General features: G+C 47.7%; 2 protein-coding genes across 3 annotated transcripts; one reads left to right on the top strand and one right to left on the bottom strand.

Moving 5' to 3' along the window:
- Positions 1-5,083: 5,083 nt before the first annotated feature.
- On the top strand, positions 5,084-15,252 carry Tgoln2 (trans-golgi network protein 2). Its single transcript, XM_004844625.4, has 4 exons — positions 5,084-5,525; positions 5,759-6,753; positions 8,780-8,863; positions 10,884-15,252. Exons 1-4 carry the CDS (start codon positions 5,120-5,122, stop codon positions 10,887-10,889), a joined length of 1,491 nt encoding a protein of 496 aa, XP_004844682.3. The 5' UTR covers positions 5,084-5,119; the 3' UTR covers positions 10,890-15,252.
- Positions 15,230-27,409, bottom strand: Retsat (retinol saturase). 2 transcript variants are annotated; one of them, XM_004844624.4, is made up of 11 exons: positions 27,154-27,409; positions 24,361-24,543; positions 23,702-23,943; positions 22,520-22,721; positions 21,901-22,098; positions 20,364-20,483; positions 17,633-17,771; positions 17,309-17,418; positions 17,064-17,230; positions 16,758-16,917; positions 15,230-16,567 (listed from the first exon to the last, which is right to left on the bottom strand). In XM_004844624.4, exons 1-11 carry the CDS (start codon positions 27,320-27,322, stop codon positions 16,428-16,430), a joined length of 1,830 nt encoding a protein of 609 aa, XP_004844681.2. In that variant the 5' UTR covers positions 27,323-27,409; the 3' UTR covers positions 15,230-16,427. The 2 variants fall into 2 exon arrangements, with proteins under 2 accessions (XP_004844681.2, XP_087060425.1); XM_087204299.1 differs by having other exon boundaries at positions 17,064-17,197.
- Between the last annotated feature and the right edge of the window lie 20 nt (positions 27,410-27,429).

Below are 27,429 nucleotides of genomic sequence, written 5' to 3'. Positions count from 1 at the left end.
CAGGCTGGACTTGAATTTGCATTCCTCCTGCCTCAGCTTCCCAGACTGCTGGGATTACAGGTGTGCACCACCACACTCAGCTTCCGCTTTGGATACAGCTTTAGATCGTGTCATTCTACAATGAACTGTTGTTTTTAATTGTCTCATTCCCTGAACAAAGACTGACCAGTTGGATTCAAATACTGTTGCCTTTCGAGGTGGCACACGCCAGTGATCCCAGCACCCTGGGAGGCTGAAGCTGATGGATCACAAACCTGAACCCAGCCTGGACAACTTAGTGACTTAGTGAGACCCTGTTGCAAAATAAAAAGTAAAGGGCTAGGGATGTAGCTTAGTGCAAAGGCCCTGGATTCAGTCCCCACTACCTAAAAAAAAATAAATAAAAATTTTAAAAAACAACCTACTGAACTATCTAGTGCCTGAACTTTGGTTTGTTTGATTTTGCCAGGGAAATGATCATCAGGAGGTGTTTGTGCATGGCAGGTATCAGGTAGTTTCTACTTACCTTCCTCACCACTTACCCGGCTGCAACCTGGCGTGACTCTCAGCTCGCCCCTGAAATAGCCAAGTCCTTACTTAAGAGCTGAGGATTTAGCTCAGTGGTAGAACACTCCCCTAGGATGCACAAGGCCCTGAGTTCAATCCCCATGACTGAAAAAAAAGCCCTTACTTCAACTCTGTGCTGTGTTTAAGATGATTTCACTTTCTAGAAACACTCAGCTCTGTAACAATCAGGAAACCTCCGAGGATGGAGAGAAAGAAACTAGAAAAGGTGATAGTGTCCCAAAGACAGGTGACTTTATTAGTGCCACCTAATGCTATGAAGATGCCTGCACAATAGGAATTATACATATGGTTTTGTACCTTGCTTTATTTTCAGTTAACTATTGTATGCACATATATGCTATCAACAAGGGAGGCTGGTGTACCTGTAATCCCAGCTACTTGGGAGGCTGAGGCAGGGAGATCACAAGTTTGAGGCCAGTCTGGGGCAACTTAGTGAGGCCCTGACTCAAAATTTTAAAATAAATAAAAGGATCTGGGGGTATAGTCCAGTAGTAGAGCACTTGCCTGATGTGCATAAGCCCCAGGGTCCATCTCCAACCGCACACAAAAAAACCCAACAAAATATTCATGATAATACCTCTAAATTAAGGATATTTTTATTTTCTTAATACAAGTTACCTTAACATAAATAAAAATGAATTGCCTTCATCTTCTAATTTTTGTATAATAAATGTATTATAATAAATTTTATATCCTTAATTATATGCTACATACCATGTTGAACACTGTACTTCACATGAATCACCTAATTCTCAAAAATTTTTCCCCATTTCATAATGAAACTAATATTTAAAGTAATTAAGTAAATTGTCCATGGTCATGTGAATTATTTTTGCAGTGTATATTAAAGAATCACAGTCAGGCACTATTTTTCTATTAGTCTGGTGGATTAAGAATACTCACTGCTAGGTGTATGCTATAATGCTTGTCTGTGGTCTCAGCTACTCAGTAAGCAGAGGCAGGAGGGTCTTTTTTGAGACAGGGTCATTCTCTGTAGTTCAGGCTATCCTTGAGCTTACTATGTAGCCCAGACTGGCCTCAAACTCACAGCAATCCTGCCTCAACCTCCTGAGTGCTTGGATTACAGGCATGCACCACAATGCCCAGCTTTGGGATTTTTTGTTGTTGGGGGTGGTTTTCGGGGTTGGTTTTTTGGGGTTTTTTTTGCTTTTTTGAGACTGGGTTTCGCTATGTACTTCAGGCTGGCCTCAAACTCACAGGAATCCTCCTGCCTCAGCCTTCCAAGTGCTGAGATTACAGGTGTGCACTACCACACCTGACTGGCAGGAGCTCTCTTGAGCCCAAGAGCTCAAGACCAGCCAGTCCAGGCAATATAGTGTGATCCTATCTCAAAAAAATAGTCACTGCTTTCAGAGGCTTGATAACAAAACACCTTGACCTGAAGCAAATTGGTCAATCTTTTGAGCATTACCAGGGATCAAACTCAGGACCTTGTGCTTGCGAGGCAGGCGGTAGAACCACTGAGCTTAATCCCCGGCCCTGCTCATCTTTGAAAACACCTCACCAGTACCTGATGATAGTTACCAGCAAAAACCAAATGCAGATATCCAATACTAAGAAAACTGTCACAGTTATCACAAACTCATAAATTACTGTTTATGAAACCTTTAACAATTATGTTTTAAACACTGGTTCGTTGAGAAAGTGGTTCCCACATTTGCCTTTGAACTTAATGCTTGGATTTCCAACTACTCCCCTGACTTCTCCACTGGGTGCCTCCTACTCATTCTAAATGAAGACTTGCCTGAAGCCAACCCATTTCCTTGACTGCTCCCTCACACTCGCCCCCCCCCCACCTGGAGAAAAGGCCCCTCCCAGCCCCTCACCATCAGCCCTGGCCTTGGACTAATCATCCCCTTCTCACATTCATCTCCATCCTGGCCACCACCCTCCACTGACCTGTCCCTGTGCCAGTCCGACGTGGACTATTGCAACACTCTCCTAAATGATTAACTCCTAAATCCACTTTCCCCTCCCCACCCAAGTGGATTCTTCATGACACAGCCAGTGTAATATTCAAACATTCCCGACTATCTCTATCTTGCCCCTACTTAAACCTCTTCAATGGCTTATCCTTACTGTTCAGCTAAAACGGAGCCCTGGGCAGGGTGTGCAAGCTCACACAATCTGGACTCCTTTCCTTTCCTGCCTAGTAACTCGGACTGGGACTCCGGGTCAGCCTTGGATAATTTGCCATTGTCCTACCCCACCACACACACACCCTCACTAAGCCAACCTCCTAAAAGCTATTCAAACATTTGCTGAAGGCAGGTGGAGAAAATTTTCTTTTAGAAACAAATTCAGGCGTTGATTCACTTCCTTTTAGCCAAAGCAGACTCAACATTCTAAAACATTTGGGAGGGAAAAATGTTTTTTGCAGTGATGGAGAGGGAAGCACTGTACCACGGAGCTAGACCCCCAGGCCTGAAATAATGTGGTGAAAAATTTCTCTGTGAGAAATCTCGTTCTCTTCAGAAATGAGTGAGCGTGTGTCTCTGATCAAGAGATGGAGCAGGAGGGCAGGGAAAGGTGAGGGAAAGAGGAATTGGATGTGTTATGCACATGTACCAACTCCACCAAGGAATGTGAACGTTAATTATTACAATCATGTACTGATAAAGAAAATGACCTGAAAAATGGAGCATATTAAAGGGTTTCTAATTTCAAGAACAAAAGAAAGCATTTGTTCCTGAAAACTGTATCTGTACATGTACTATTCTTTGAAATTCTGAAAAATTTCAACCAACCAGAACTGGATCACACGTAACAAATACTGTACTCAGAGACTGCAGAGCGGTGGTAATTCCCCGGGTGGCTGTCATCCTTTCAGGCAGGAGTGGCACCAGTTTACAGTTCAACCAGAGTTAACTGGAATATTTTTATTTTACTTTTGTATCTCACAGAAATTTGTGGGGGGAATGAAAAAAGAATTAAGACTGTGATGTACATGTACCAATTCCCCATGACGAATGTAATTCTTATGTACTGCAAACATGGTTCATAAAAATAACAATAAAAGAAATTTAGCTTCTGGACAACTCCCAGGTCCTTTGTTCCTTAATCTGGTTTTGCTCCAGCCTCATCCCTTGCCATTCTCCTTGCTGTTATTCTACAAGCCTGGTCTTTAGGTTTATGCAGAACACTAGGTTCCCACCTGTCTGCAGCCCACTGCACATGCTGAAGTCTCAGCCAAGGAAGCTCATCCTCCTCTTTCCTTCAGCCTCATCTGAGACTCCCACAGCCTGTAGCCCTCAGCTACCAAGGTCCCCTCTTCCACTGATTACTACTTTCCATTCTTGGCATTCTTGAAATGCATGCATGCACACACACTTTGTTTAATATATATGTGTCTAACTAGATTATGTGCTCTGTGAGATTAAAGGCTATCATTTTTCCTCCTCTAGAAACAGTGTCTTACTGTGTTGCTCAAGTTGGCCCTAAACTTTCCAGCTCAAGTCATCTTCCTGCCTCAACCTCCCCAATATCTGGGACTTAGATTTTTTGCTACTGAGCCCAGCTAAAACCTATAATTTTAAAAATCACCATCTAACAAGCCCAAGGTCCTGAGTTTGATCCCCGGTACAAAAAAATAAATAAATAAATCACCGTCTACAAAACATGTAGCCTGGCAAAATGTTCACAAAATGATTTCAAGCCAGGCTTGGTGGCCCACGCCTGTAATCCTAGCACTCAGAAGGATGAGGCAGGTGGATTACCCTAAATTCGAGGCCAGCCTGGGCTACGTAGTGAATTCAGAGCCAGCCTGAACTTCATAGTGAGATCCTGTCTCAAAACAAACAAACAAAAAAACCAAAATGACTTCAAGCAACACAGTTTTAAATACACCAGGGTGTAAACAACGGGATGGGATATAAAACTATTCAGTGAACCGAATTTGGAGAGAAAACGAACATGTGCAGAAGAAAGAGAAACATCAAATAAGAAGGAAAAGAAAATGAGTACATTGCATTTGTCTTTAAAAACTACATGTGGGCTTGGTGTGGTGATGCACGCCTGAGTCCAGCACTCGGGTGGCCAAGGCAGGATTCGAGGCCAACCTGGGATACATAGTGAGTTCAAGACCAGCCTGAATTGCAGTTCAAGGCTTTGTCTCAAAAAAACAGAAAACAAAACCAAAAAAAACTTCATGCGGGTCTACGAGTATAGCTCAGTGGTAGCTCAAGTGGTTAGCATACAGAAGACCCAGGGTTCCATTTTCATTTTTGAACCATTAAGAATGTTTAAATGTTTGCAAGGCAGAAAATACACTAAGAAGGTTGAGGCTAAGACTTTGTCTTCTTGGTGTTTTTTTTTTTGTTTTTTTTGTTTTTTTGGTACCGGGGATCGAACTCGGGTCCTTGAGCTTGCGCAGCAGGCAGCCGAAACCACTGAGCTAAATCCCCGGCCCTTCTTCTTGGATTTTTATGATTAGAAAAAGAATGAACTTTTTAGAAATGATCTTTGGCGACCTATTTCCGCCAGGTCAGGAGGGAGGAGAGCCAGGACGCAGACTACCGCTACAAAGGTGACGATGGGTCTGTTTCTACATGCGAAAGAGCTGAATACAGATGGTTTTGGGGTGCTGTGCGGAAGGCACATGAAAGGGAAAGGTGAGAGCTCCGGGCGGAGGATAGGGAACGAGTGCCAGGCCTGCACTCAGCGGGCTGCCCGGAAGTGCGAGGAGAGAAGAGAAAAGGGGGTGCTGCTCTCTTGGGGCTGCACGACCAAGACTGCAACAGAGGACCACGTCCGGCCAGGACCGCGGCATGTCAGCCCCACAGGTTCCGCGGTAGGCGGGGCTGCGCGCACCGGAAGGGGCGGTGCTTCGGAAAAGAGCCCTGTGCGCGGCTCTCTCGAGAACAGTGGAGAGCGGAAGCGCAGTCTGTACAGGATGCGGTTCCTGGTTGCGTTACTCCTGCTGAGTGTCGCAGCGGCGGGTAAGAACCCCCTGCCCTTCCCACTCTTGGCCCCAGGCCCACCACTTTCATTCACCTTTCCAGTCACCACCTGTCCTCGCTTTTTTTCTGTCGTGCGCACCCTTCTGTTCGCTCCCACTCCCCTTCCCCGAGTTCGCCCATCGCCCTCGGTCTCTTCAGCTCTAAGGAGTCCTCTGCTCTTATCCCGGCCTGCCCCTCCCCAGGCCTTAATATTGGTTTTTCTATTTCCGTAGCCTCGCCGACCGCACCGCCGTCAAACCAAAATCAGAACCCCAACACCAGGGAAGAAACTGCTACATCTCAGCCTTCTACAGACAACGGCGGCGACCACAGCCCTTCCCCCGGCACCCAGCTGTCTAATCGGGAAGATCCACGCTCTCCGTCGGAGTCCAGGCAACCATCCGAGAGAGACCAGGGCAGGTCGGAGACTCAGCAGCAGTCCCCCAGACAAGACTCAGAGAAGTCGGAAACCCAGCAGACCCCGAAACCAGAACCCAGCAGTTCGGAAGCTCAACAGCAGACCCCAAAGAAACCAGACCCCGACGGGTCGGAGACGCAGCAGCAACTGAATCCGGACCCTAACAGATCGGATATGCAGCACTCCCGGAAACCAGACCCTGACAAGCCGAAAGCTCAACAGCAGCCCCCAGAGAAACCAGACCCTGACAAATCGGAGGTGCAACAGCAGCCCCCGGTACACGTCCCCAGTAGGTCAGAAGTGCAGACACAGACTCCAAAACAAGATCCTGGCAAGTTGGACTCAGTGCAGCAGTCCACACAAGAACACTCCAAGCCCATATCTAACCCCTCTGGTAACAAGGGGACCTCTGAGATTGACAAAACCCGACTACCTGAAAAGGGAGAGACCTCACTTCATGCTTCCAAGACTGAACTGACAATCGACTCTGACCTCTCTGCACCTGGGCAGGAGGGAGAAGACAAATCTTCAGAAACTACTCAGGATGTGGAGCCCAAGGAGGCCGAAGAAGGTGATACAGGGCCAGAGGAGGGATCGCCTCCTGAAGAAGAGAAAGAAAAGATGTCAGGGCCTGTCTCCAGTGAGAACCGGGAAGGGACACTTTTGGATTCCATGAACAGTGAGAAGGATGACCTGTATAAGAACAATCTTGGAAGTGCCAGTGCAGAGAGCAGTCACTTCTTTGCATATCTGGTGACTGCAGCCATTCTTGTTGCTGTTCTGTATGTTGCCTATCACAACAAACGGAAGGTAAGTCAAGCATAGCCTCAAGAGAAAGGAATGGAATTTCCTCCACCCTGAAAATGTGGCATGGGCAGGTATCTATCCCTCAGCTGTCAGTGAGGACTGGGGATTTTAAGACAAACTTTAATTTTTCCTCAAAGCCTGCTAGGACTCTTTATTCTTGTAAATCACATGTTTTCATCATGTGACCTGTTGCTGCATTAGGTGCCAAATTAGGACGTCGTTATGACCTGACCCAAAATGGGATCTCCGCCCCAATCCTTGAACTTAGGACCTTCCCAGCCTCATTGGACCTGAATACTTGACACATGGAGGTCTTCTTGTCCCTTTTTCCATGCCTGACATAGCATATCATTTCTAGTTTTCTTTCCCAACCTATTTTGCATCTGTATTGGCAGAAAGAACAGTTTTGGTTAGGTATCACAACAAAGAGCCCATGAACTCTCTTCTGCAATCAATGAGAATTAGAAGAAAGCCCACAGGGGCCAGGGATTTAGCTCAGCGGTTCTGCAGCCTGCCTCACAAGCGCAAGGACCCAAGTTCGATCCCTGGTACCCAAAAAAAAAGCCCAGAAATTTCAGATAGCCATTTTTTCTTTCTTTTTTGGTACTGAACTTTTTTTTTTTGAACTCAGGACCTTGCACTTGCCAGGAAGGTGCGGTGCCACTAAGCTATGTCCCCGGCCAGATAGCCCCCCCGCTTTTTTTTGCCTTACTAGGAATTGAACCCAGACTTTCACACTGAGCTACATCCTGAGCCCTTTTTATTTTTTATTTTGAGACAGGGTCTTGTTACATTGCTTGGTTGCCTAGGCTGGGCTTGAACCTGTAATCCTCCTGCCTCTGTCTCCGAGAGTGCTGGGATTATAGGCATGTGCCACCACACCTGGCTCACACATCTTTTATTCTTTAGCAACATGGGTATGAAGTGATTCTCTGTCCCTTAGTAACCAGTCTAAATGATTGCATTTTCTATGTGAGCCCTGAGAATTTAGAAAATTGGTTTAATGGCTTGGTTAAAACTGGAGGATTCAGTCCATGATGGCTATTAGGCCTATGGCTATAAAGAATGAGGGCAGACCAGTAGTAAAAATGTGCCTTCCTTATTTTCCAAGTGTTTATGAAAGTAGTGAAGTTAAGAGTGTGGTTGATGGCCAGGTGTGGTGGGGCACGCCTGCAGTCCTAGCTATTCAGGAGGCTGAGACAAGAAGATGTAAGTTCCCAGGCCACCCTGGGCAATTTAATGAGACTCTTGTCTCAAAATTTAAAAAACAAACAACCAGCCATAGGCTGGTGATATAGCTCAGTAGTAGAGAGCACTTGCCCAAAAGGTGCATTGCCCTGGGTTCAATCCCCAGCACCCCCCCCCCCGAAAAAAAAGAAAAAGCGGTTGATAAAGCACAGTGTGGGGTGGGCTGGGGATGTTGCTCAGCGGCAAGCACCTACCTGGCAAGCGCAAGGCCCTGAGTTCAATTCTCAGTACAAAAAAAGAAAAGCACAGTGTAGGGGTGAGGAGTACATTCCTAGATAGGAAACAATTACTGATTATGATTTTAAAAAAGGAATGACCTATGCTAAAGCATAGGGGAGTGCTTGGCAGATCTTTGACTGAGCATCCTAGATCAGAGCATACAGATTTCCACAAGCTAGAGCCCAGAATAGCTTTCCTCCATTTGTCATTTCTTATTAAGCAGCATTCTGATATGATTAGGCCCCGTTCCTAAAATCATTACAATTTTTTTTTATGTGTGGTGCTGAGGATTGAACCCAAAGCCTCTAACATGTTAGGCAAGTGCCGTACCACTGAGCTACACCTTTGCCTGGTAGGCCACCTGGCTAGCATGTGCAAGGCCCTGAGTTTGATCCCCAGCACCACACATACAAGGTTTAGGCCTTTCTCTGGGTGTCTGCTTCTTTCTTCAACCAGGGTCATTAACTAATACTGTGGGGTGACTGCCTGCCTCTGATTTTAGAGACTGAAATAATATCATTACAGAGCCATCTTTTAATCCTTTTCTTTTTGCTTTTTCCAGATCATTGCTTTTGCCCTGGAAGGAAAAAGATCCAAAGTCACTCGACGACCAAAAGCGAGTGACTACCAGCGTTTGAACCTAAAGGTAAGGAAGGAGCCATGTTCCCAGGAGGATGTGCAACAGACAGGCACAGCAGTGGGCTGGCATTTGGCATGGTGGCAGCAGCTGAGGGTGCTGTCATTCCCCCCACCCCTTTTCAGACTGCAAACTAGAACCATCCGCATACTGTGTATGTACCCTCAGAGTTAGAGCTAGAAGAGACCTTTCTTTACTATAGATAAAGGGACAAGCCTGCCCCCCAAAACGCTGTCATTTTCTTCCTGAGTTCCCATTCAAAGTTAGGACCCAATGGCAATTCTCTAGACTCCTAGGCCTGGGTTTTTTGCTGTACACTAACTGGTCACAAACTTAATAGGCATATGAGTCACCTTGGGAAATGGGATAAAAAGTAAAATCTGATTTACTACATGTGGGGTGGAGCTGGTGTATCCACATTTCAAGGAAGTTCCCAGAAGATCAAACACTGCTGGAACCACACTTCAGGTGGCAAAGCGCACTACACTGTGTTCCCCAAGTGAGTGCAGAAGCCACAGGCCTCCTGCTGCCTGGATCAGGCTCTGTGAGCTGCACCTTCTGAGTGTGGCCAGTCTCCCTCTGTCAGGGAGAAAATCCCTCCCTCCATCCCACAGCCCCAGGAGCTGAGCAGGGTTTGGGGGGCGAGGAGTGGGGCAGGCGGTGCTATCTCTCAGCAGGAAATCTGCACTCCCAAGGGGCTGCTGACAGCAGGAACCTTTCCCGCTCCAGTTCTGTTTAGCAACAGGGAGGGCATTGGTAAAGATCAGTCAGTGGCCAGCTGTGAATTGTTCCAGACTTCCTGCAGGGAGCACAGCTCATTTGTACCACTCATACCAGCTACAGAATAAACCACTTCACTCAGTTCATAATTAGCCCACTACTCTCCCTGATAATTGACATAAGGGATTTTTTTCATTCATCGTAATGGTTCCCTACCCCCACTGGAAACAAAATATTAAACAATTACACGAGCGTATAAAGCAGAAGCCAGGATTCCCGTATTTCTTCTATCAAGTGTATTTCTAGTGTATGTTTTGCTTCATATTAACTTTAAGACTCATTAATGTGTTTTGTTTTTCTATTTTTAAGACAAGGTTTCACTCTGAACTCTCTTCAATCCTCCTGCCTCAGCCTCCTGAGTCCTGGGATTACAGGCATGTGCCACCACACCCAGCAAGACTCATTGATGTTCTGGCATAGTGCATACCTGTAAGCTCAGATACTCCAGAGGCTGAAGTAGGGAGATCACATGTTTGAGTCCATTTTGGGCAACTTAATGAGACTCTGATTCAAAAAATTTTAAGAAAAGGACTGGGGATGTAGCTCAGTGCTTGGCTACCATATTCGAGACCCTAGGTACAATCCCCAGTACAGCCAAAAAAAAAATTAAAAAATAGGGGCCTGGGATTTAGCTCAGTGGTTCCACTGCCTGCCTCAGAAGCACAAGGTCCCAAGTTCAAACCCCAGTACCAAAAAAAAAAAAAAATTAACAAATATCCTTTGGGCCGGGGATTTAGCTCAGTGGTTCTGCTGCCTGCCTGGCAAGCACAAGGTCCCAAGTTCAATCCCTGGTACCAAAAAAAATAAAATAAAAAATAAAAAAAATAAAGATAAAAAGAATCTTTTTTTTTTTTTTTTGGCTAAGGCCTCACACATGATAGGCAAAACTCTTATTTCCCTAGCCTTTATTTCTGTGAATTGCTGTCTTACTGTAATGGATCAGATTGTCTTAATTCTGTCCGTTTTGTTTTTGTTTTTGGTACTGGGACTCAAACTCCTCACGCTTGCCAGGCAGGTACTGCACTGCTGAAGATTGTCTTAATTCTGAATCTTTTCCTTCAACTGCAGTTGCTGTAAGATCAACAGTATGGTGGTATATTCTACTAGAAAAAGATAAGTGTAGGACTGGGGATTTAGCTCAGTGGTTTCGCCACCTGCTGCGCAAGTGTAAGGACCCGAGATCAATACCTGTACCAAAAAAAAAAAAAAAGATAAATGTAACCAATGGACTGTGTTGCTCTCATTTCAGCTTTGATTTATAACTGCAAGAACCTTGTCCTCCCTGCTGATTTGTTTCCAAATCAAGAAAAATGAAGAAAAAAGTAATGTGACCTCCAGTGGGGTTTGACAGCAAGTCTTGCAGAGGTGGGGGCCATTGCTTTGGGTTTTGCACCTGCACTTTGGTGGCATTGTACTTCTGTGTTCCCTGTATTTATCCTGGTGTGTTCCATCCATCCTTTCCTTCTCCGAGGGAGCGTGTGGAAACATGGCTATGACCAAAGGGACACCCCAGGCCTGGGCAGGCTACACTGCTGTCTACCTTCCCTTGTGTTGGCTTCGTGGCTGTGCAGTAAGTTAGCCCTTAACCTTGGCATTGCTCTGCGCTACTTACCTTTGCAGATGTAGGAGAAAACTGCAAGTAGAGATACCTAAGGGGTGTAGAAGATGGTGAAGTACTAGAAGGCAGAGGTCTACTTAGAGCACATAATTCTCTACAGAGGCTTCAACAGCAACCCCAAACAGGTTAAAAGGTGCTTTATTGCCTGCAAGTCTGACCCACTTAGCATAAGTTCTCCATGTTTTTCTGATAGTGTATTTTGTATCACTTGGGACAAAGCAAATCCACTTCTGTCTGGTAGTACTGAACACAAAACTGAGCCTGAGGTTTCTGTAAGGGAAGCCACTGTTCCCATCAGAATTTTTACAAATGTGGTTGCACTTGTTGAAATAGGAACTTTAAAAAGGGCAAGTTCATGCTCTCTGAAAGAAAACATGTAAGAGGGTTTTGGTCTGGATTTTTTTCAAGGGCCTTTATGAAACAAGTTTCCCAGATACTCTATTTTGCCTTTATTGCCTAAAATAGACAAAACAGATTTATATATAGAAACTAACTCCACTCTCTGTCCATTTTACCTTAATCTCCTTAATGGTCTTTTCATCTAAGATGCCAAGGATAATTAGTAAAAATTCTGCCATCCCATGTCAAGGGTCATTAAATTTTTTAAAATCCAGTGGGCTCCCTGGGTTACCTTAGAGTAGTGTCTTGGGTCACACGTTGGTTTCAAGTTTTATTTTAGTCTGTTCTAGTCGAGCTGCCCTAGGACTGAGAGGCTGGAGGGTCAGTAGCTAATCTCAGGGATGTGCCAGGAATGTCGGAGGGGAGGAAATACATGAGTTTGGTGCTGTGGAAGAAGTCTATCTGAAGAAGAGACCATCCTGATTGCTTCAGTTTCCCACCTGGCTGACAGCAGCCCATGGCTCAGAGTTGAAGTTTTCACTGTTGGCCGGTAGCACAAGATGGAGCAGAGGAGTGGGTGCATAGTCTCCTTGGCATCATTCCCTCTACTTGTGCAGTCTTTTTTCTTTTTTTTGATACCGGGGATCGAACTTGGGTCCTTGGGCTTGCGCAGCAGGCAGTGAAACCACTGAGCTAAATCCCCGGCCCCTGTGCAGTCTTAACGTTATTTTCTTCCAACCAGAGGAATTCTCTCAGGCTTCTCCAGCATTCGCTCAGACACTAGTTATTTTATTCCCCTCTCTGCCTTCCCAAACTGTCTTCCCTCCTCTAGTGTTTTCTGTTTGTGCCCATCTTCAGTGGCACCTTCCCTCTGGCCCTTATGCATGCCCAGATTTCCCCAGCTCCCACCCATGCTATTTGTCATTCTGCTATTCTGCTGCTCCAGAAGTGTTGCTTTGCCATTAGTTCTCTTCGTGGCTTTTGCATACATTATTCACTTTGGTCCCTGTCTTTCTTTTGTTTCCAAGGGTTAGGCACTTATCAGATCACCAAATCCAATGGCTCATTCTCACAGTGTGGTCTTGTACTTCATAGAATTGGACACTGCTGACCATGCACATGGACACTCCCTTTCTTGGTGTCTTTGACACCGTCTGGTGCCTTTGCCTATGCTGGAGGGGAAGAAGTTCTCTGAACCAGGCCTCCAGTCCTTTCACTCTCTTCAAAAATGCATCTATTCTTCATCTTCTTAAGTGATGACTCCTATTTTTATCCTTGGCCTACTTCCCAAAGAACCCAGGCATATGATTTGCTAAATAGTTCAGCTGTTGTCTCTAAAAATTGAATTTCACGGGCTGGGAATTTAGCTCAGTGGTCTCATCGCCTGCTGCGCAAGTGCAAGGACCTGAGTTCGATCCCTGGTACCAAAAAAAAAAAAATTGAATTTCACTCTTCTTATCTATTGTACTCCTCTCAGCTGCCCAATATTTCCAGCTACAATCTGTCTTTCCATTTTCCTTGCTTCCCCTATCCCACACCTCCAGCCATTTCACTTTTCTGTGAATAGTTTTTTCAGGAATCACTTTAATTGGTTCTCCTGTCCACCATCTCAGAAAGATAATTTTGGAAACACTGATGTTTCCAGAAAGAGACAGAAGCCTCTGTCTAGACCTTTCATGGGTTAGAATCAAGTTACGGACTGTAGTATTCAGGACTCTGCATAGTGACATCTTCCTGTCTTTTTCTGACAAAGCCAAAGCTCCCTCATGTTGAGTGTCCATCTTTGACTCTGTCCTGCATTTCCCAGCTTCCTACGGTTGTTGTTTAGGTTTTCTCCCATCTTTTGCTGTCCTCAAGTCCCCATTTCTTCAGGACTCAGCCCAAGTTTTCTATTCCTTCCTCACTGCCCCACACCATGAGATTGGCTCATTTTGTTCTACTCCAATAGCTCTTAATAATACCACTGACTTATATTGGAACTTCAGTAGAACAGGGCAGTCAGTATCTGATGTCATGCTGGTCTCCCCAAGAAACCTAAGCTCTTGAGAGACAACCCTTGGCACTGTTACAGCATAGTGACATTCCTTAGGCACGTTGGGAGTTTTCTTCCCTCATGTGACTTCAACGAGGGCAAACAGCTTTCTGGCTACTGGATTCTGTGACCTTATACATGTTGGCTTTTGCTCTTAAAGAGAACAAGAAGATAAGTTGGTTTCAAAAACCAAGGTTGGCCACAAGTAGACACATGACTGTCGTGGAGTCCACTTGGCTCAACCCTTTGAGCCCCTGAGAAGTATCACTGCTTGTGCTGAGAGTGCACTGGAGGAACTCTCTCACACCAAAGGAAACCTGTGGTGTGGATGAGGGTGAGCTGGCTGAGGCACTTCCGGCCAGGGTTTGGCTGGGCAGCTGTGTGTAGGAAGCACACAGAGGCTCCCTGCAGAGACTGTGGGCTTCTTCTCCTGCCCCACCTTGGGTAGAAGGGCAATTTTTGTTAGGGTGAATCTGTCCAAGTCATGGATGTTAATAGAGGACCTTGTTTTCTTGCTACAGATTACTGAGTACATTGCTTTCTTGGGGGGGGGGGGTTGGTACCGGGGATCGAACTTGGGTCCTTGCGCTTGCAAGGCAGGCAGCGGAACCACTGAGCTAAATCCCCGGCCCGAATCTGAGTACATTGTTTAGAGTTCATGTCTGGATTCTGAGGGGGTGAAGGCCAGTGCATCTAGAAAGCCTAAGACCACTCAGAAAAGACCTGACAACTAACTATACTGACATTCTTTTTCCGCATTGATGGCTTTTAATGAAACATTCAGTGATAGAACTCTGTACCTCTAAAATTCCCGATGGTTATATTCATTTTCTTCTCCAGTCTTTGTTTTTACAGGGTAACTTGGTACATAATGCTGGATGTGATGAAAGCTAGAGCACCTTACACATGTTCTCAACCATTTGAACATGGAGGAAGGTGTACACCACCAAACCTGTGTACACCAAACCTGTGGTTCCACCAGGCTCTTTCCTGAAAACCCTTGCTAGGAAGGTTGAGTTTGGCATTGCTTGCTTAAGGATGCTGGAAAGAAATTTTTTTTTTTTTTTTTTTTGGTATTGGGGATCGAACTCGGGTCCCTGCATTTGCAGGGCAGACGGCAGAACCACTGAGCTAAATCCCCGGCCCTGGAAAGAAATTTTTTGAGGTTTAATGTTAACTGTACATCCAGAGCCAGGAGAGACTTTCAGCTCAGCTAGATCTATAAGTTAGATGTGAATTTCCTAAATACTCCAGTTTAGAAACTTGTCTGTAAAGGGTTTGTGTCTGAGCTGTATAGTATGGAAACTGCCAACAAAGCCAGCCTCCTTACACTCTGATAGATTTTCTTTTAACTCACGAGAGACCATGTTAAGTGAACATTTGATTGTTGAAATTGTTTCCCTTCTCTTTTGTTTGCCTGATTAGTAGATTGCCACTGTTTAGCAATGTTTTATATTTTAAATTTTTTGTAACTTAATTAACTTTATATTTTTTAAAGCTTATTGTGGTCTAATGATAAGTATTTCTCAGTATGTGATGTTTTACTGAGCTTCTATAAATGCCATGTCACTGTAGTTTTGTGTTATTGAACAGAAACCAAAATAAATTTAAGATATCAAAGCAATGAAATTTATTAAATTTATTAGTGCTATATCAAATAAGGCTAACATAAGGCTGTTATTATTCTTAATCTTTAGCCTTTATCTCACCTTCCCATTCATCCTCCACACTGTTTGAACAGCCCTAATCTGAAATTCAAAATGCTGTAAAATTCAAAGCGTTTTGAGTGCCACCATGACCTTATCTGATAGGTCACAGCCAAAATGCACAAAATACGGCCGGGGATTTAGCTCAGTGGTTCCCACGCCTGCCTCGCAAGCGGAAGGACCTGAGTTTGATCCCTGGTACCAAAAAAAAAAAAATGCACAAAATAATTTAAATGTTGTTTAAAATTACTCTCATGAAACAAATGAATTATGTGTTTGGACCTGGGTCCTATCCTCAAGATATCTCATTATGTGTAGGCAAATATTCCAAAACTTGAAAAGAATCGGAAATTCTAATCCCAAGCATTTTGGAAAAGGGATGCTCAACTTATGTTCCAGCAAACTGCAGATGCCATCTGTGGGTGGCTTTCCATGTTCTGGGCCTGACTCCTCACCCCGACCCTCCTCCCGGCCAGCCAGGGGACACCGAGGCCCATGTCCTGGCACACACTGTTGCCTCAGTGATGTCCAGCTGTGGCCTTGATCTGGTACACTCCTTCAGCCCGCACCAGTCCCAGCCAAGTCAGGCCAATCTGTCCTGGCCACTAACATCACCTTCCCTGTGTAACCGAGAGGACGGGGCTGAGAGTGTCTTGGCATCAGCACATTGAGAGGCAGGTGCCACCCCACTCATGTGAAGGTGTAGAATCCAATACAGCACTAAGAGTGAACAGGAGGAAAAACCTCACGGCAGGACTGGACTGACCTGCTTCCACCGAGCAGCACTTTCAGAGGCTCTGTACACTGAACTCTAGAATCCACTTTGATTGTCCAGAGCTGGGAGGTATGGGGAAGGGACCAGAGTGTGCCTATTACAAGCCATGGTGGGTGTGGACAGCAGCAGCCCAGAACAGCGTGTTGTAAAACGTATAAAGATCATCACCTGTCCCAGCTGCAAGAGCTGCAGCTGAACACTGATTTACATTATGCCTAAATCAAAAACAAATCTGTGTGCTTTTTGTGTGCAGATCTAATGGAGAAAAGCAGTATGGGTAAGTCAGGGGAGGTGCAAATTCCACTGACTCATCCCTAGCCAAACTACTGCTGCTTCTTCTGTGCCTGGACCCTTGAGCCAAGATCCTTGAGGTCTGAGTACAAGTTCCGCTTCAGGATGGCACTGCTGCACAGCAGGGCCCCTTGCAGGGCCCCTAACAGCCCACAGGTGAAGATGTCCTGGCCTAGGAGACAAGAGCAGAGGCCATGAGTGTCACCCCCAGAGAGAGAGGGAGGCAGGGCCACCCAGAGAGGGCCTCAGATGAGGACCAGGGGTACAGAGCTGCAGGGGACCCCAGGGCCTGAGGATGGCAACAAAGGACTTGGGGCTGGGGAGGTCAGAGGTCTCAGATCCTGGCCCCTAGGGCAGTGTACCTGTCAGGTAGAGGTTGGGGATTGGGCTCCGGGCCCTCATCGAGGCCATCACACTAGGATGCAGGCGGCCCAGGTCATGGTCAGCCCCATAGGTGGCACCTCGGGGAGCAGCCAGATAGAACTGGCTGGTCAGTGGGGACCCTCCGGTCACACTCTCCACCTGAGGAGGCAAAGGGACAGGAGTTGGGACTGGTGAGATCCTCATCTCTTCTGTCTGGACAGGCTCCCTGTCCTTCCTGGGGCTCACTTGGTTCCTTGGTTCCATCCCCAGGAAAGGGCCTGTCAGCACATACTCTTAACCCCTACCTTCCCCTCCAGTTGTGGGAACAGTTTCATGACCACCGACATGCAAGCTTCAACAAAGGAATCTTTGAGTGTCTCATAGCCAGTGCCCCGCTTTCCCTTCGGCTCCTCCTGCCACTCCTCAAACCACTCGAAGGCTGCAGGCAACAGCACAATCATCGTGGACCGATCTGCGGGTGCAGAGCCAGGTTACCCTGCTGCCTGGTCCCCACCTAGGCCCTCCCAGCTCCGCTGGACCTTGAGCCCACCTGGGAAGCGCTCCTCCCAAGTCGGGTCCTTGGTTGATGGGGAGGCAATGAAGAAAAGGGGAATGTGTCCCACAGCCTTCTCCCTGGGCATGGAGGTGTAGCGCTCCACCCTGCAGATGAGAGGGGAGCTGCCCATCCCTGGCCTTTCTCAAGGCCACCAGCACCAACCCCAAGGACAGTCCCATCCCCTGTGATTCCACACAGGGACGAGGCTGAGGCATAGCCTTGTTGTGAAAGCCCTTTCAGGAGTACACTGGAAAATCCCCTCTTCCTTCCGTGCTATCACCACCCTGCCCAACACACACACATGTGCACACGCCTTACGCTTTCTCCATGTCTGTGTCGAAATAAACATAGTAGTTGGTGGACTGCAGACCCAAGTCCTCCTTGGTGCCACGCAGGCAGATGAAAACTGAGACCATCCCCAGACTGGGCCGCACCATGCGCAGCTGCTCCTTCACCCCTGCCAAGTAGAGTGGTCAGGACTGTGAGGGCTGTGCCAGAGAGGCTCCAACAGCCTTGGATATGCACTCTCCATCTTTGGCTAAGAGAGGGTCCAGGCCTTTACCCCTCCTTTAGTGCTGGAGATTGAACCTAGGGAGCACTGAGCTACACCTCTAGATCTTTATGTCTTGGACAGGGTCCCACTAAGTTGCCCAGGTGAGCCTTGAACTTGCCATTCTCCTGCCTCAGCCTTCTGAGTAGCTTGGATACAGGCGTGGATCAGTTTTCCTAGCCATTTTTACAGCTATTTCTTTCCTTTTTTTGGTACTGGGGATCGAACTCGGGACCTTGGGCTTTCAAGACAGGCAGTGGAACCACTCAGCTAAATCCCCAGCAACAGCCATCTCTTTGTGAGCTTGGCAGATGCCCGCTTTTTTGCCTCCTCCTGTCAGACATAGCCTTAGATGCCTCTCCTAACTCCACCATCTCCATACTGAGCTTCTCTATTCACAGATGACACACAGCCCCTGGCCCCCCACTGGCTCACAGTGGCTATAAAAACAAAAAGCTTTTGCAAATAGGGAGGAAGGGAATGAAAAAAGAAAGAAGGGGTGGGATACATCATATACAGGTGCAAATTCCCTATAATGAGTGTTATCATTATGTATATCTAAAATGTATCAATAAATGTTTTTTCTTTAAAAAAAAAAAATCTTTTAAAAAAATAATAAGGTCTTTGCTAGGTCCAGTTGGTACAGGCCTGTAGTCCCAGAACTCTAAGAAGCTGAGGCAGGAGGATAGCAAGTTTGAGCCCAGCCTGGGTAACTCAGAGACTTTGCAGGACCCCATCTCAAAATACTTTAAAGGGAAGTGGGGCCTGCAAAGGCCGTGAGTTCAATCCCTGGTGCTGCCAAACAAATAAATAATAGAAGTCTGAGTTAGAAGCAGCCGGGTGTGGCAGCGCATGGCTGTAATCCCAGTACTCAGGAGGGTGAGGCAGGAGGATCACTGTGAGTTTGAGACCAGCCTAGGCTATATAGTGAGTTCAAGGCCAGTTCACACATAGTGAGATCCCATCTCAAAGAAAAAAAGCAGATGACACCTCCTACTTACAAAGGCCACACACAAACAGAAGTTTCTTACAAGCCTCGATTTCAGTACTAACATTTTTTGTTTTTGAGACAGGGTCTCACTATGTAGCCCAGGCTGGTCTCAAACTCACAGTGATCTTCCTGTCTGATCCTCCCAAGGGCTGGGATTACAGGTATGCACCACAGCACCTGGCTTTCAGTTTTAACTTTTTTTTTTTTGGTACGGGATCGAACTCAGGACCTCACACTTGCCAGGCAGGCACTGTGCCGCTGGGCCAAATCCTTGGCCTATCTCAATGTTAACTTTAAGAGAAGCCATCTAGTAAGTAAATATTACTAAGTAAGGAAGGGGTAGAAGGACAAAGGCAGCACACCAGGCTGTGCTGCCCTGCCATACCCCACTGGGATCCCCCCACCTGAAAGAAGAGCCTCACTGGTGTCAGTTGCTGGCTAAGGCCCACAGAATGAGGCACACAAGTCAAAGGCTGGCTTTCGGTGGCACCCGTCTGCTATGGTTTGGGTAAGTGTCCCGCACAGGCCATGTACTAAAGGCCTTTGGGAAGCGATGGAACTTGACAGAGTGGGGCCTCATGGGAGGAAGTTAGGTCACTGGTGTGGGAGTCATGCCCTTGAAGGGGACATTAGGACCCTGGCCCCTTCTCCGTCTCTCTTTGCCTCCCACCTCCATGAGGTGACCAGGCCCCCTTTGACAGGCACTCTCACCGTGATACACTGTGCCACTCCCGGCTTAAAGCACTGGGCCGGGTGACCATGAACTGCAACCTCTAGAACTCAGAGCTAAAATAAACCCTTTCCTCTTTTGAAGTTGTCTCAAGAGATTCTGTCACAGTAACAGGAAGCTAACACACTGTCCTCTACCTTAGAGACAATTAGAATTGCCACCCCCTGCTTCCCCATGAGGAAACCCAGCACCTCACTGCCCCACACAGCCACGCTGCTTCTCACCCTCCCTGACTCCTCAGGGATCCACCTCAGAGGGTGGGCAGCTCCTTCCCCCTGCTCCCTGGACTCCACTAATCCAACCCATCCCAGCACATCCTGAGCTGCTCTGTCCCCTCTGTCATCCATCCTGTGTCACTGGTCCCTTCCTGGCCAGGAGCCTCTTTTCTTCTGATCACACCAACAGCTTCAAGTCACCTAACATCCTGAAGCAACTTCCTGCCTAATGGCTTGGCAACATTCCTCTGGGTTGACCTGCCTGCCTGCCCCTATAGTAAGGCCTTTTCTCTGGAAGCCCTGTGCCTCTTGAACCAGGAAGTAGAGAGAGCTGGGATTTTGACAGCCTAGGGTTTTGACAGCTCTGCCTTCCAGCTGGGTCTCCGTGGGAAGTCAGTTTGCCTATGTGGGCCTCTGTTTCCTCAATCATAAATGCTGGGATGGTGATGGAGCAAACTACAGTTCCCGCCTTCCTGCTAAGGACAGGAGTGGCCTAGAAGAGAGGCAGCATCACCCAGCTGAGCAGGGTGGGTGGAAGAAAAGCAGCACACACCAGTCTTTACCTGGCAGGCAGCGGGCGCTGTCTGGCAGCAAGTGCTCATAGGTGTTGAATAGCCCTGCATTGGAGATCACCACAGGGCAGTAGATGTTCACCAGCTCTTGTCCCTTCTTCACACTGACACCTGCAGGCACAAGAGCTTGACTGAGTTCTGTGAGCACCAAGCAGAAAAGAGCCCTTATCTCCTTCAGATCTCTCCTGGCCTATGCTGCGTTTTCTCAGAATGGGTATAGAGCCTGCCAAGGGCTGGGCAGAACAGACCCTGGGCTCGATGCAGATTAGGAGAAGTATCCTCAGGCACTCTTCTGCAAGTCTATTGAACTATTAGTAGAACCAGATCAAACAACTGATATTCTTTGACCTTTTAGAAACGGCAGTTTTGTATGATTCAACCTCTCATTTTCAGCTGCTTGAAAATACTCAGCTCTTTCATACCTCTGTGCCTCTGCCATGCTGTTCTGCCATCTGGGAACAACCTCCTCCCACCCCATCCCCTTGCAGGCTCTCTCCCTAACTTGGCTTGAACCCCTCTGCCTCCAGGAGGTCCTCCTTGTCCAGTGGCTCTGTCACCGCTACTCTTTGAATATGTTGCTATGTGGCCCTTCAGCCACTTTACAATGAGATTCCCTCGGAGGCTGGAAATTTCTTGAGACAGAGATTGGATTTATCTTTTATCCTCATCCTTTATCGTCTAACACATGAAAAATGTATGGCTATCTTTGGAATGGAACTGAACTGGTGATACACCTACCTCACTTCACGGGCCCCTTGCAGTGGGAAGCAGAGCTTGCTTGCAGGCATCAGAGAAAACCTCAGGAAACTGACAGCCACCCACAACTTCTCAGTCCCTTCTATGAATGTATTCTTTAAGGTCACTGATGGCCTTTTCCTCTTTTTTTTTTGCATTTGGCTACACCCTCATCACCACCTCTTCTTCCTCAATGATTCTTCTGGAAAATTCCTGTTTACAGCAGCCCTGTTCTCCTGGAGCATCTTCTTGGCCCCTTGCCTGAGACTTCGTTAAGAAACCCTCAGCCTTGCCTTGGTTGACATGTTGTTTAACAGGGTCCCTCCTGACAGGACTCTTCAGGGAGTTCATCTTCAATGGGTCCTGAGACCATGCAGGAAACAGCACCCACCCAAACCAGGCTACGGAGACTGTAGGCCCCACTTCTGGCTGGCCCACGGGAGGCCTAGGCCACCCCAATTCCTTCAGTCACTGAGCAAACACTGACACAGACTCCGTGACTGGCTAAGAACCAGAGATGTAAAGAGGTTACAGCCCCTCACATAAGGAGGTCATAGTTTGATGTATTGCATAGTGATGAAATACTGTTCTCTAGGGACTGTGCAGTCCATTATCCTTCCTGTTTCCCTTTCTATCTCCAGACTAATCACCATCCCCCAGCCCCCATTCTTTGGCCAATTCGGGCCTTTCCCTGGCATGAGGAAGGTGGTCCAGCTGTAGCTCCCGTCCTCAGCGAGTCCCCAGAGCTCTTTCATCCCAGCAAGGACCCTGAAGCACAGGGCAAGGCTCTCACCACAGGCTCTGCCAGCTGAGTCCAGCAGCACACTCTGCACAGTGGCCCTCGTGAGGACTGCGCCCCCAGCCCGCTCAATCACAGGGATGATGTGGAAGGCGATCTCGCTGGAACCCCCTCGGGGGTAAAAGGCGCCTTGGATGTAGTGGTCAACCAGCAGGGCATGCATGGCAAAGGTGGTGTGGCTGGGGGTCACTCCTGCGGAGGGACAGAAGGGCGATGAGGGGCAGGAGCAGGCATGGGGACCTTTGGAACAGGGGCAATCAGGTCCAATCTAGGATCCAAATGTTGCTTAGAGTCCAAGGCCACCAGAGGAGCTGTCTCCATCCCACACAGGGTATCTTACAGATCTTGAGGTGGGTGGAATACACTCCTGAACCTCCCATGCTGCCAAGACCAGGGAGCACAGGTTGAGTAAATAGGAAAATCACTCAGGGAGCTGATGAAGGAATTTCTCCCAGGGAGTCCAGCAGGGGACAGACTTCTTATCCACAAGCTCCAGAGGGCCGGGGTCTATTCTGCTCTGATTTTAGCCAAGCAGATTAGGAAAGAAAGACAGAGCAGGGAGGGCAGTCCTTCTGCCTCCAGGAGCCACCCACAGCCTGCAGCCAGTACACACCATAAGTGGGGAAGATGTAGCTGAGCACTGCCTGGAGCTCAGCCGAGGCCCCAAGCTGCTGCAAGATGTTGGCCAGGCTCTGTGTGGACGCTCGAAGGAATGGAGAGAAGCGAGTTAGGAGCCCACACCTGCTCAGGAGCTGAGCCACAGGCAGTGGGAGGAACTTCAGCATGATGGCATGAACAGCTCCATGGGCTACCACCTGGAAAGAAAATGAGCCACGGGTGACAGGCTTCACCTCTGGAAGAGCTGTGACAGAACCACCCTTCCAACACCTACCCAAGGCTGGACACTGTTGAATTTATTTATTTATTTATATTTTTGGTACCAGGGATTGAACTCAGGTCCTTGCGGTTGCACAGCAGGCGGTGAAACCACTGAGTTAAATTCCCAGCCCTGTTGAATTTATTTTTTAAAAAAATCTATACTATGCTTTTCCCACCCTGCATTCCCAATGAGTTTTTTTTTCCTCCCTCCCTGCTCAAATTCTTTTTCAAAAATCCCAGTCTGGGGCTGGGGATTTAGCTCAGAGGCACCATGCCTGCCTCGCAAGCATAAGGTCCTCAGTTCGATCCCTGGTGGCAGTGGTCTAGCCAGGCACGGTGATGCACATCTGTAATCCCAGCTACTTGGCTTTTTTTTTTTCCTGGTACCAGGGATCGAACTCAGGACCTTGCACTTGCCAGGAAGGTACAGCACCACTGAGCTACATCCCTGGCCCTGATCCCAGCTAATTGGGAGGCTGAGTTAGGAGGATCACAAGTTCAAGCCCGGCCTGGACAATTTAATGAGACCTCATGTCAATCAATCAATCAATAGGACTGAGGATGTAGTTCGGTGATAGAGTGCTTGCCTATCACACATGAGACCCTGGATTCAATCCCCACTACTGAAAAAAAAATCCTAGTCTGGTCTCAACTGAAATAATGATCAGATGACATGAAAGCCCGGTCAGGGAGGGAACAAGGTGTGCTCCAGAAGACAGAGTGAGGTAGCAGCTGCTGGGCAGAGGCTCTCTGGCAGGAGAGGTCAGCAGGGCAAAGGTAGACTTGTGTGGAGGCTGAGGTGAGGACAAAGATGACTGCTTCTCCATCCCTCTTCTCCATCTCCTCTCCTTCTGCAGTTGCTCCCCCAGCTCAGCCTTGCTGGGAATAAAGGCAGTTGTGAGTGTGTCCACATTACCTTGACCAGCTGCATGTACTTGTCAATAATTGCTTCTTCCTGAGGAAACTTCTCCTTGAGCCCCTGAATGTATGCTTTCTTCCCACTGTGCATGGGGAACTCCTTCCGGCCAGTAGGCCCTTCGAATACCACTATGTCAAAAGGGGAGCAGAGTGGAGCCCAGTCCAGCTGCCCTTCAGTGATCTGGTCCAAGATAAACCGGCCAAGGTTGCCCTCCTTCATGCGCCCAATATAATGGATTCCTGTTGGGAGTCAGAGAGACAAAAGTGGCACAGAGGTAAGGAGATTGAGCCTTTGAAAGGTGGGCAAGGAAGGAAGTGGAAGAGCATGTCCAGCTCAGGCCAAGTCCATGCCCAGAGAGGACTGCCCACCCCTCCTTTTGGGAGATGTCAGTAGACTCCCCCAGATCCTAGCCCAGAAGGGACAGCTGTGATTCCAGGAGAGAAGATGGCACTTCCAAAACATCAGAAATGCCCAGTATCACCCCACAGTGGCTGCTCCAAGTGCCTTAAAGATAGAGCCATGCCAGGCTGGGGATTTAGCTCAGTGGCACGGAGGCCTGTCTCACAAGCACAAGGTCCTGAGTTTGATCCCCGGAACGGTACTGGAAAAAAAAAAGAAAGAGCCATGCTCTCAGAGTTTTTCCACACAAGCCTTACCTGTGTCAAATTCAAGGCCATTTTCTCCAAAGGTGTGACAACAGCCCCCTGCCTTGGTATGTTGTTCCAGCACCAGGACTCTCTTGCCAGCTTTAGCCAGAATCGCTGCTGCGGCCAGGCCCCCGATGCCACTGCCAATCACCACCACATCGAGCTTCTCTGGCACTCGGTTGGCTGAGAAAGCTTCAGCACAAGGGAGGAGGTGCAGGGAGGTTTCTCAGTCAGGGGCAAGAAAATAAAGAAAGAGAAACCAAAGACTTCTTCAGCTCATACAGTGCAAGAAACCTCTAGAGTGGTTTTAGAGAGGTGCTCTTGACTGAGGTGGCTCAACTTTTTCACCTGGGAATCCTCAGGACCAGCCAGGTCTATGTTTGTTTGTGTGTGTGTGTGTGTGTGTGTGTGTGTGTGTGTGTGTGTATTTTAAAAAATAATCTAATAGGCTGGGGATTTAGCTCGGTGGTTCTGCTGCCGCCTGCCTCACAAGCGCAAGGTCCTGAGTTCCATCCCTGGTACCGAAAAAAAGAAAAAGAAAAAAATCCAATACTGCTGTTTCTTTCATTGTTTCAATAAGGGAGCTTGGATCTCTGTTTAGTCTCTCAGGTCAGAAGAGAGAAAACAGTGATGGATGCTTCTTCTGTGCCAAGGCAAACAGGTCTTTTAGGGAATTCAAAGAAAAATCCCTTTCATGAGAAAGTTACAAATTAGCCCCATCTTGTGTGTCTGGCAGTCTCCTCACCAGACTGGGGGCCAGCGAGAGCTGGAAGAGCCTCTGCGCCCTGACCCTGGCACCTCCGAAAGTCGGCCAGGTCTATGTTAAATAGTGGCTTGGTTTGGTGTGAATTGATTTAACCAAGGCCACTATGTAGTACTGGGGGATTTTCACTGCTTTCAAAGAAAGTACAAATCAGGAATCTATGATAGGAACAAAAACAGAGAGGACAACAGTACAGGTGGAGAGTCCTAAGTGCACACATAGAATGCCAGCCAAGGAAGAAAGAAAACAAGGAAGCAGGGCAGAGGAACAAGGCCAAAGCACAGGCTGGCAGCGCTGAGAACTGGAACTGGACATTTTCAAGCTGAATCTCTCTGGAAGATGCAGGATCTGCAGGTGCCAAGAGAGCAGCTAGGCTGTGTGGTGCAGAGGCTTGGGGAAGACAGAGAAGTCATGGCACCGCCCCTTCTCATCCAGAAGTGGAAGGGGGGGTCACTTTAACAGAGGAAATCTGGTATCACCTGCTGCTATACATGTACTTCCAACACAAGGTGTTTCTTTAAACATCACTGCCCCAGAATGGAGACTTGAAATTGTTCAAGTGACAAAAGAACTTGCAAACTTTACTTTTCATATGGTTTTAGAAAGACCCATAGTGAAAAATATATTTTATATCACCGCCTAGGTTGTGTGTGTATATACATATATGACAATAAATAATAAAACTATGTATGATACACTCTGATATCTCTGATGCCTCACATACTTTTGGGGTACTGAGGATTAGAGCATGGGCACCCTACCACTGAGCTACATCTCCAGCACCCACACTCTTTTTTTTTTGACACAGGGGCCCAACAAGTTGCCCAGGCTGGCCCTGAATTTGTGATCTTCCTGCCTCAACCTCCTGAGTAGCTGGGATTACAGGTGTGCACCACTACTGCATTTTAAAAAGCTAATTTAGCCGGGCATGGTGATGCACACCTGAAATCCCAGCACTCCCAGAGGCTGAGGTTGGAGGATTGTGGTAAGCTCAAGGCCAGCCTGGGCTGCATAGTGAGACTGTCTCAAAAACAAAACAAAACAACAACAAAAAGAAAGAAAATGAAAACAAAACTCTAATTGCAACCCATCAAATTCATTTCATAACTCACTGACAGGTCACAACCTGAAAAACAGTTAAGCTATTCATCTGGTTTTTAGATCACCTAGATAAATGGGAGTGACTTGCCAATGGTTATGTTGTGAATTAGAATGAGAGTTCAAGCTAAAACTGATCTCTGAAGCCCAGGCTATTAATCCTTTCACATAGGACAGTATTATTTCTATGTCACATAGAAAAAAAAATCTACAAGTAAGAAGGATGCTACAGGGTCAGGGATTAGCTCAGTGGTGCTGTCACCTGCCTCACAAGCGAAAAGTCCCTAGTTCAATCCCCGTTACCGGGGCGGGGCGGGGCGGGGGGGGGGGGGCTACGGATCAAATGGGATCCAGTTTTTGTTGAGGTGTTTTGGTTTTAAGCAGCAGAACTCTTTCAATCTTGGAGCCCCACAGTGTGTTTTAAAGATGAGAGTGGGGGCACCTGGTTAATGGGAGGGGATTGGAGCCTGAGGCAGGCACTCTGTTGAACCTCTCCCTAGTTTTAAAATCAGTCCTGAGTTGGGACCACTTTTCTTAAACTGTTCAATCATTTGACTGGCACAACTCAAGCTCCTATGCAGGTTGGGAAAGACGCCTGTGCGGCTCCCGAACGCCCCCCAAGGGTACAGGAAAACGGTCCTAGAACCAAGTGAGGGAAAGTTCTCTATTCCTGTGAGCCGAAGCTATTTCAACTAGCAAGGTCAGGACTGGGCTGCGCCAAGACCTTGGGTCAGTTGTGTCCTGGGTCTGCCAGGGTAGACGCTCTCGACATGGCAGGCTCGAAAACCCGGAGCCTCCAGGTGAGGAAGCCTGCCCCGGACACCCTACTTTTGGGGAAACTGAGGCCCGGGTCAGGCAGCAGCTCGCCCTACAAGAATGGGAAAGCAAACTCGCTAGAAGGTCCAAGCGCAGTCCCAGACCCCAGGGTCATCATCGCTGACCTTGTTTGAGAACCTTCTTCCTGGCCTCCTTGTTGGTCACAAGGGGAGAAGGTGGCCGCTTGACGTCCTCAGAGAAGGGGTTCGGGGAGCATTCACCGAACAGCCCCAGGTAAACTTTGCAGAGGACAGCAAGCAGGAGGATCGCCAGCAACACCAGAGTAAGCCACATCGTGCCGCGCGGGGTCCGAGCAACAGGTCCGCTGGGCCTGGATTCGGCTTTTAAGGCTGTGGAACCGCCCAGCTAGTTTGCCCTTCCTAGTTGGGAAGGCGGGGTCC

Source organism: Heterocephalus glaber, unplaced genomic scaffold (genome assembly GCF_053883595.1).
Source record: "Heterocephalus glaber isolate CG9 unplaced genomic scaffold, H.glaber_assembly_v1.0 deba00000470, whole genome shotgun sequence".
In the NCBI taxonomy this organism is placed as follows: Eukaryota; Metazoa; Chordata; class Mammalia; order Rodentia; family Bathyergidae; genus Heterocephalus; species Heterocephalus glaber.
This window is presented reverse-complemented; position numbering and strand designations above follow the sequence as displayed.

Coding starts and splice junctions, on each gene's coding strand:
- Tgoln2 (XM_004844625.4), top strand. CDS start 5,120: ATGGGTCTGTTTCTACATGCGAAAGAGCTGAATACAGATGGTTTTGGG. Junction 5,526..5,758: donor GCTGAGTGTCGCAGCGGCGG/GTAAGAACCCCC, acceptor CTATTTCCGTAG/CCTCGCCGACCGCACCGCCG. Junction 6,754..8,779: donor CCTATCACAACAAACGGAAG/GTAAGTCAAGCA, acceptor TGCTTTTTCCAG/ATCATTGCTTTTGCCCTGGA.
- Retsat (XM_004844624.4), bottom strand. CDS start 27,322: ATGTGGCTTACTCTGGTGTTGCTGGCGATCCTCCTGCTTGCTGTCCTC. Junction 24,544..27,153: donor GAAGAAGGTTCTCAAACAAG/GTCAGCGATGAT, acceptor CTTGTGCTGAAG/CTTTCTCAGCCAACCGAGTG. Junction 22,722..23,701: donor AGTACATGCAGCTGGTCAAG/GTAATGTGGACA, acceptor TTTTCTTTCCAG/GTGGTAGCCCATGGAGCTGT.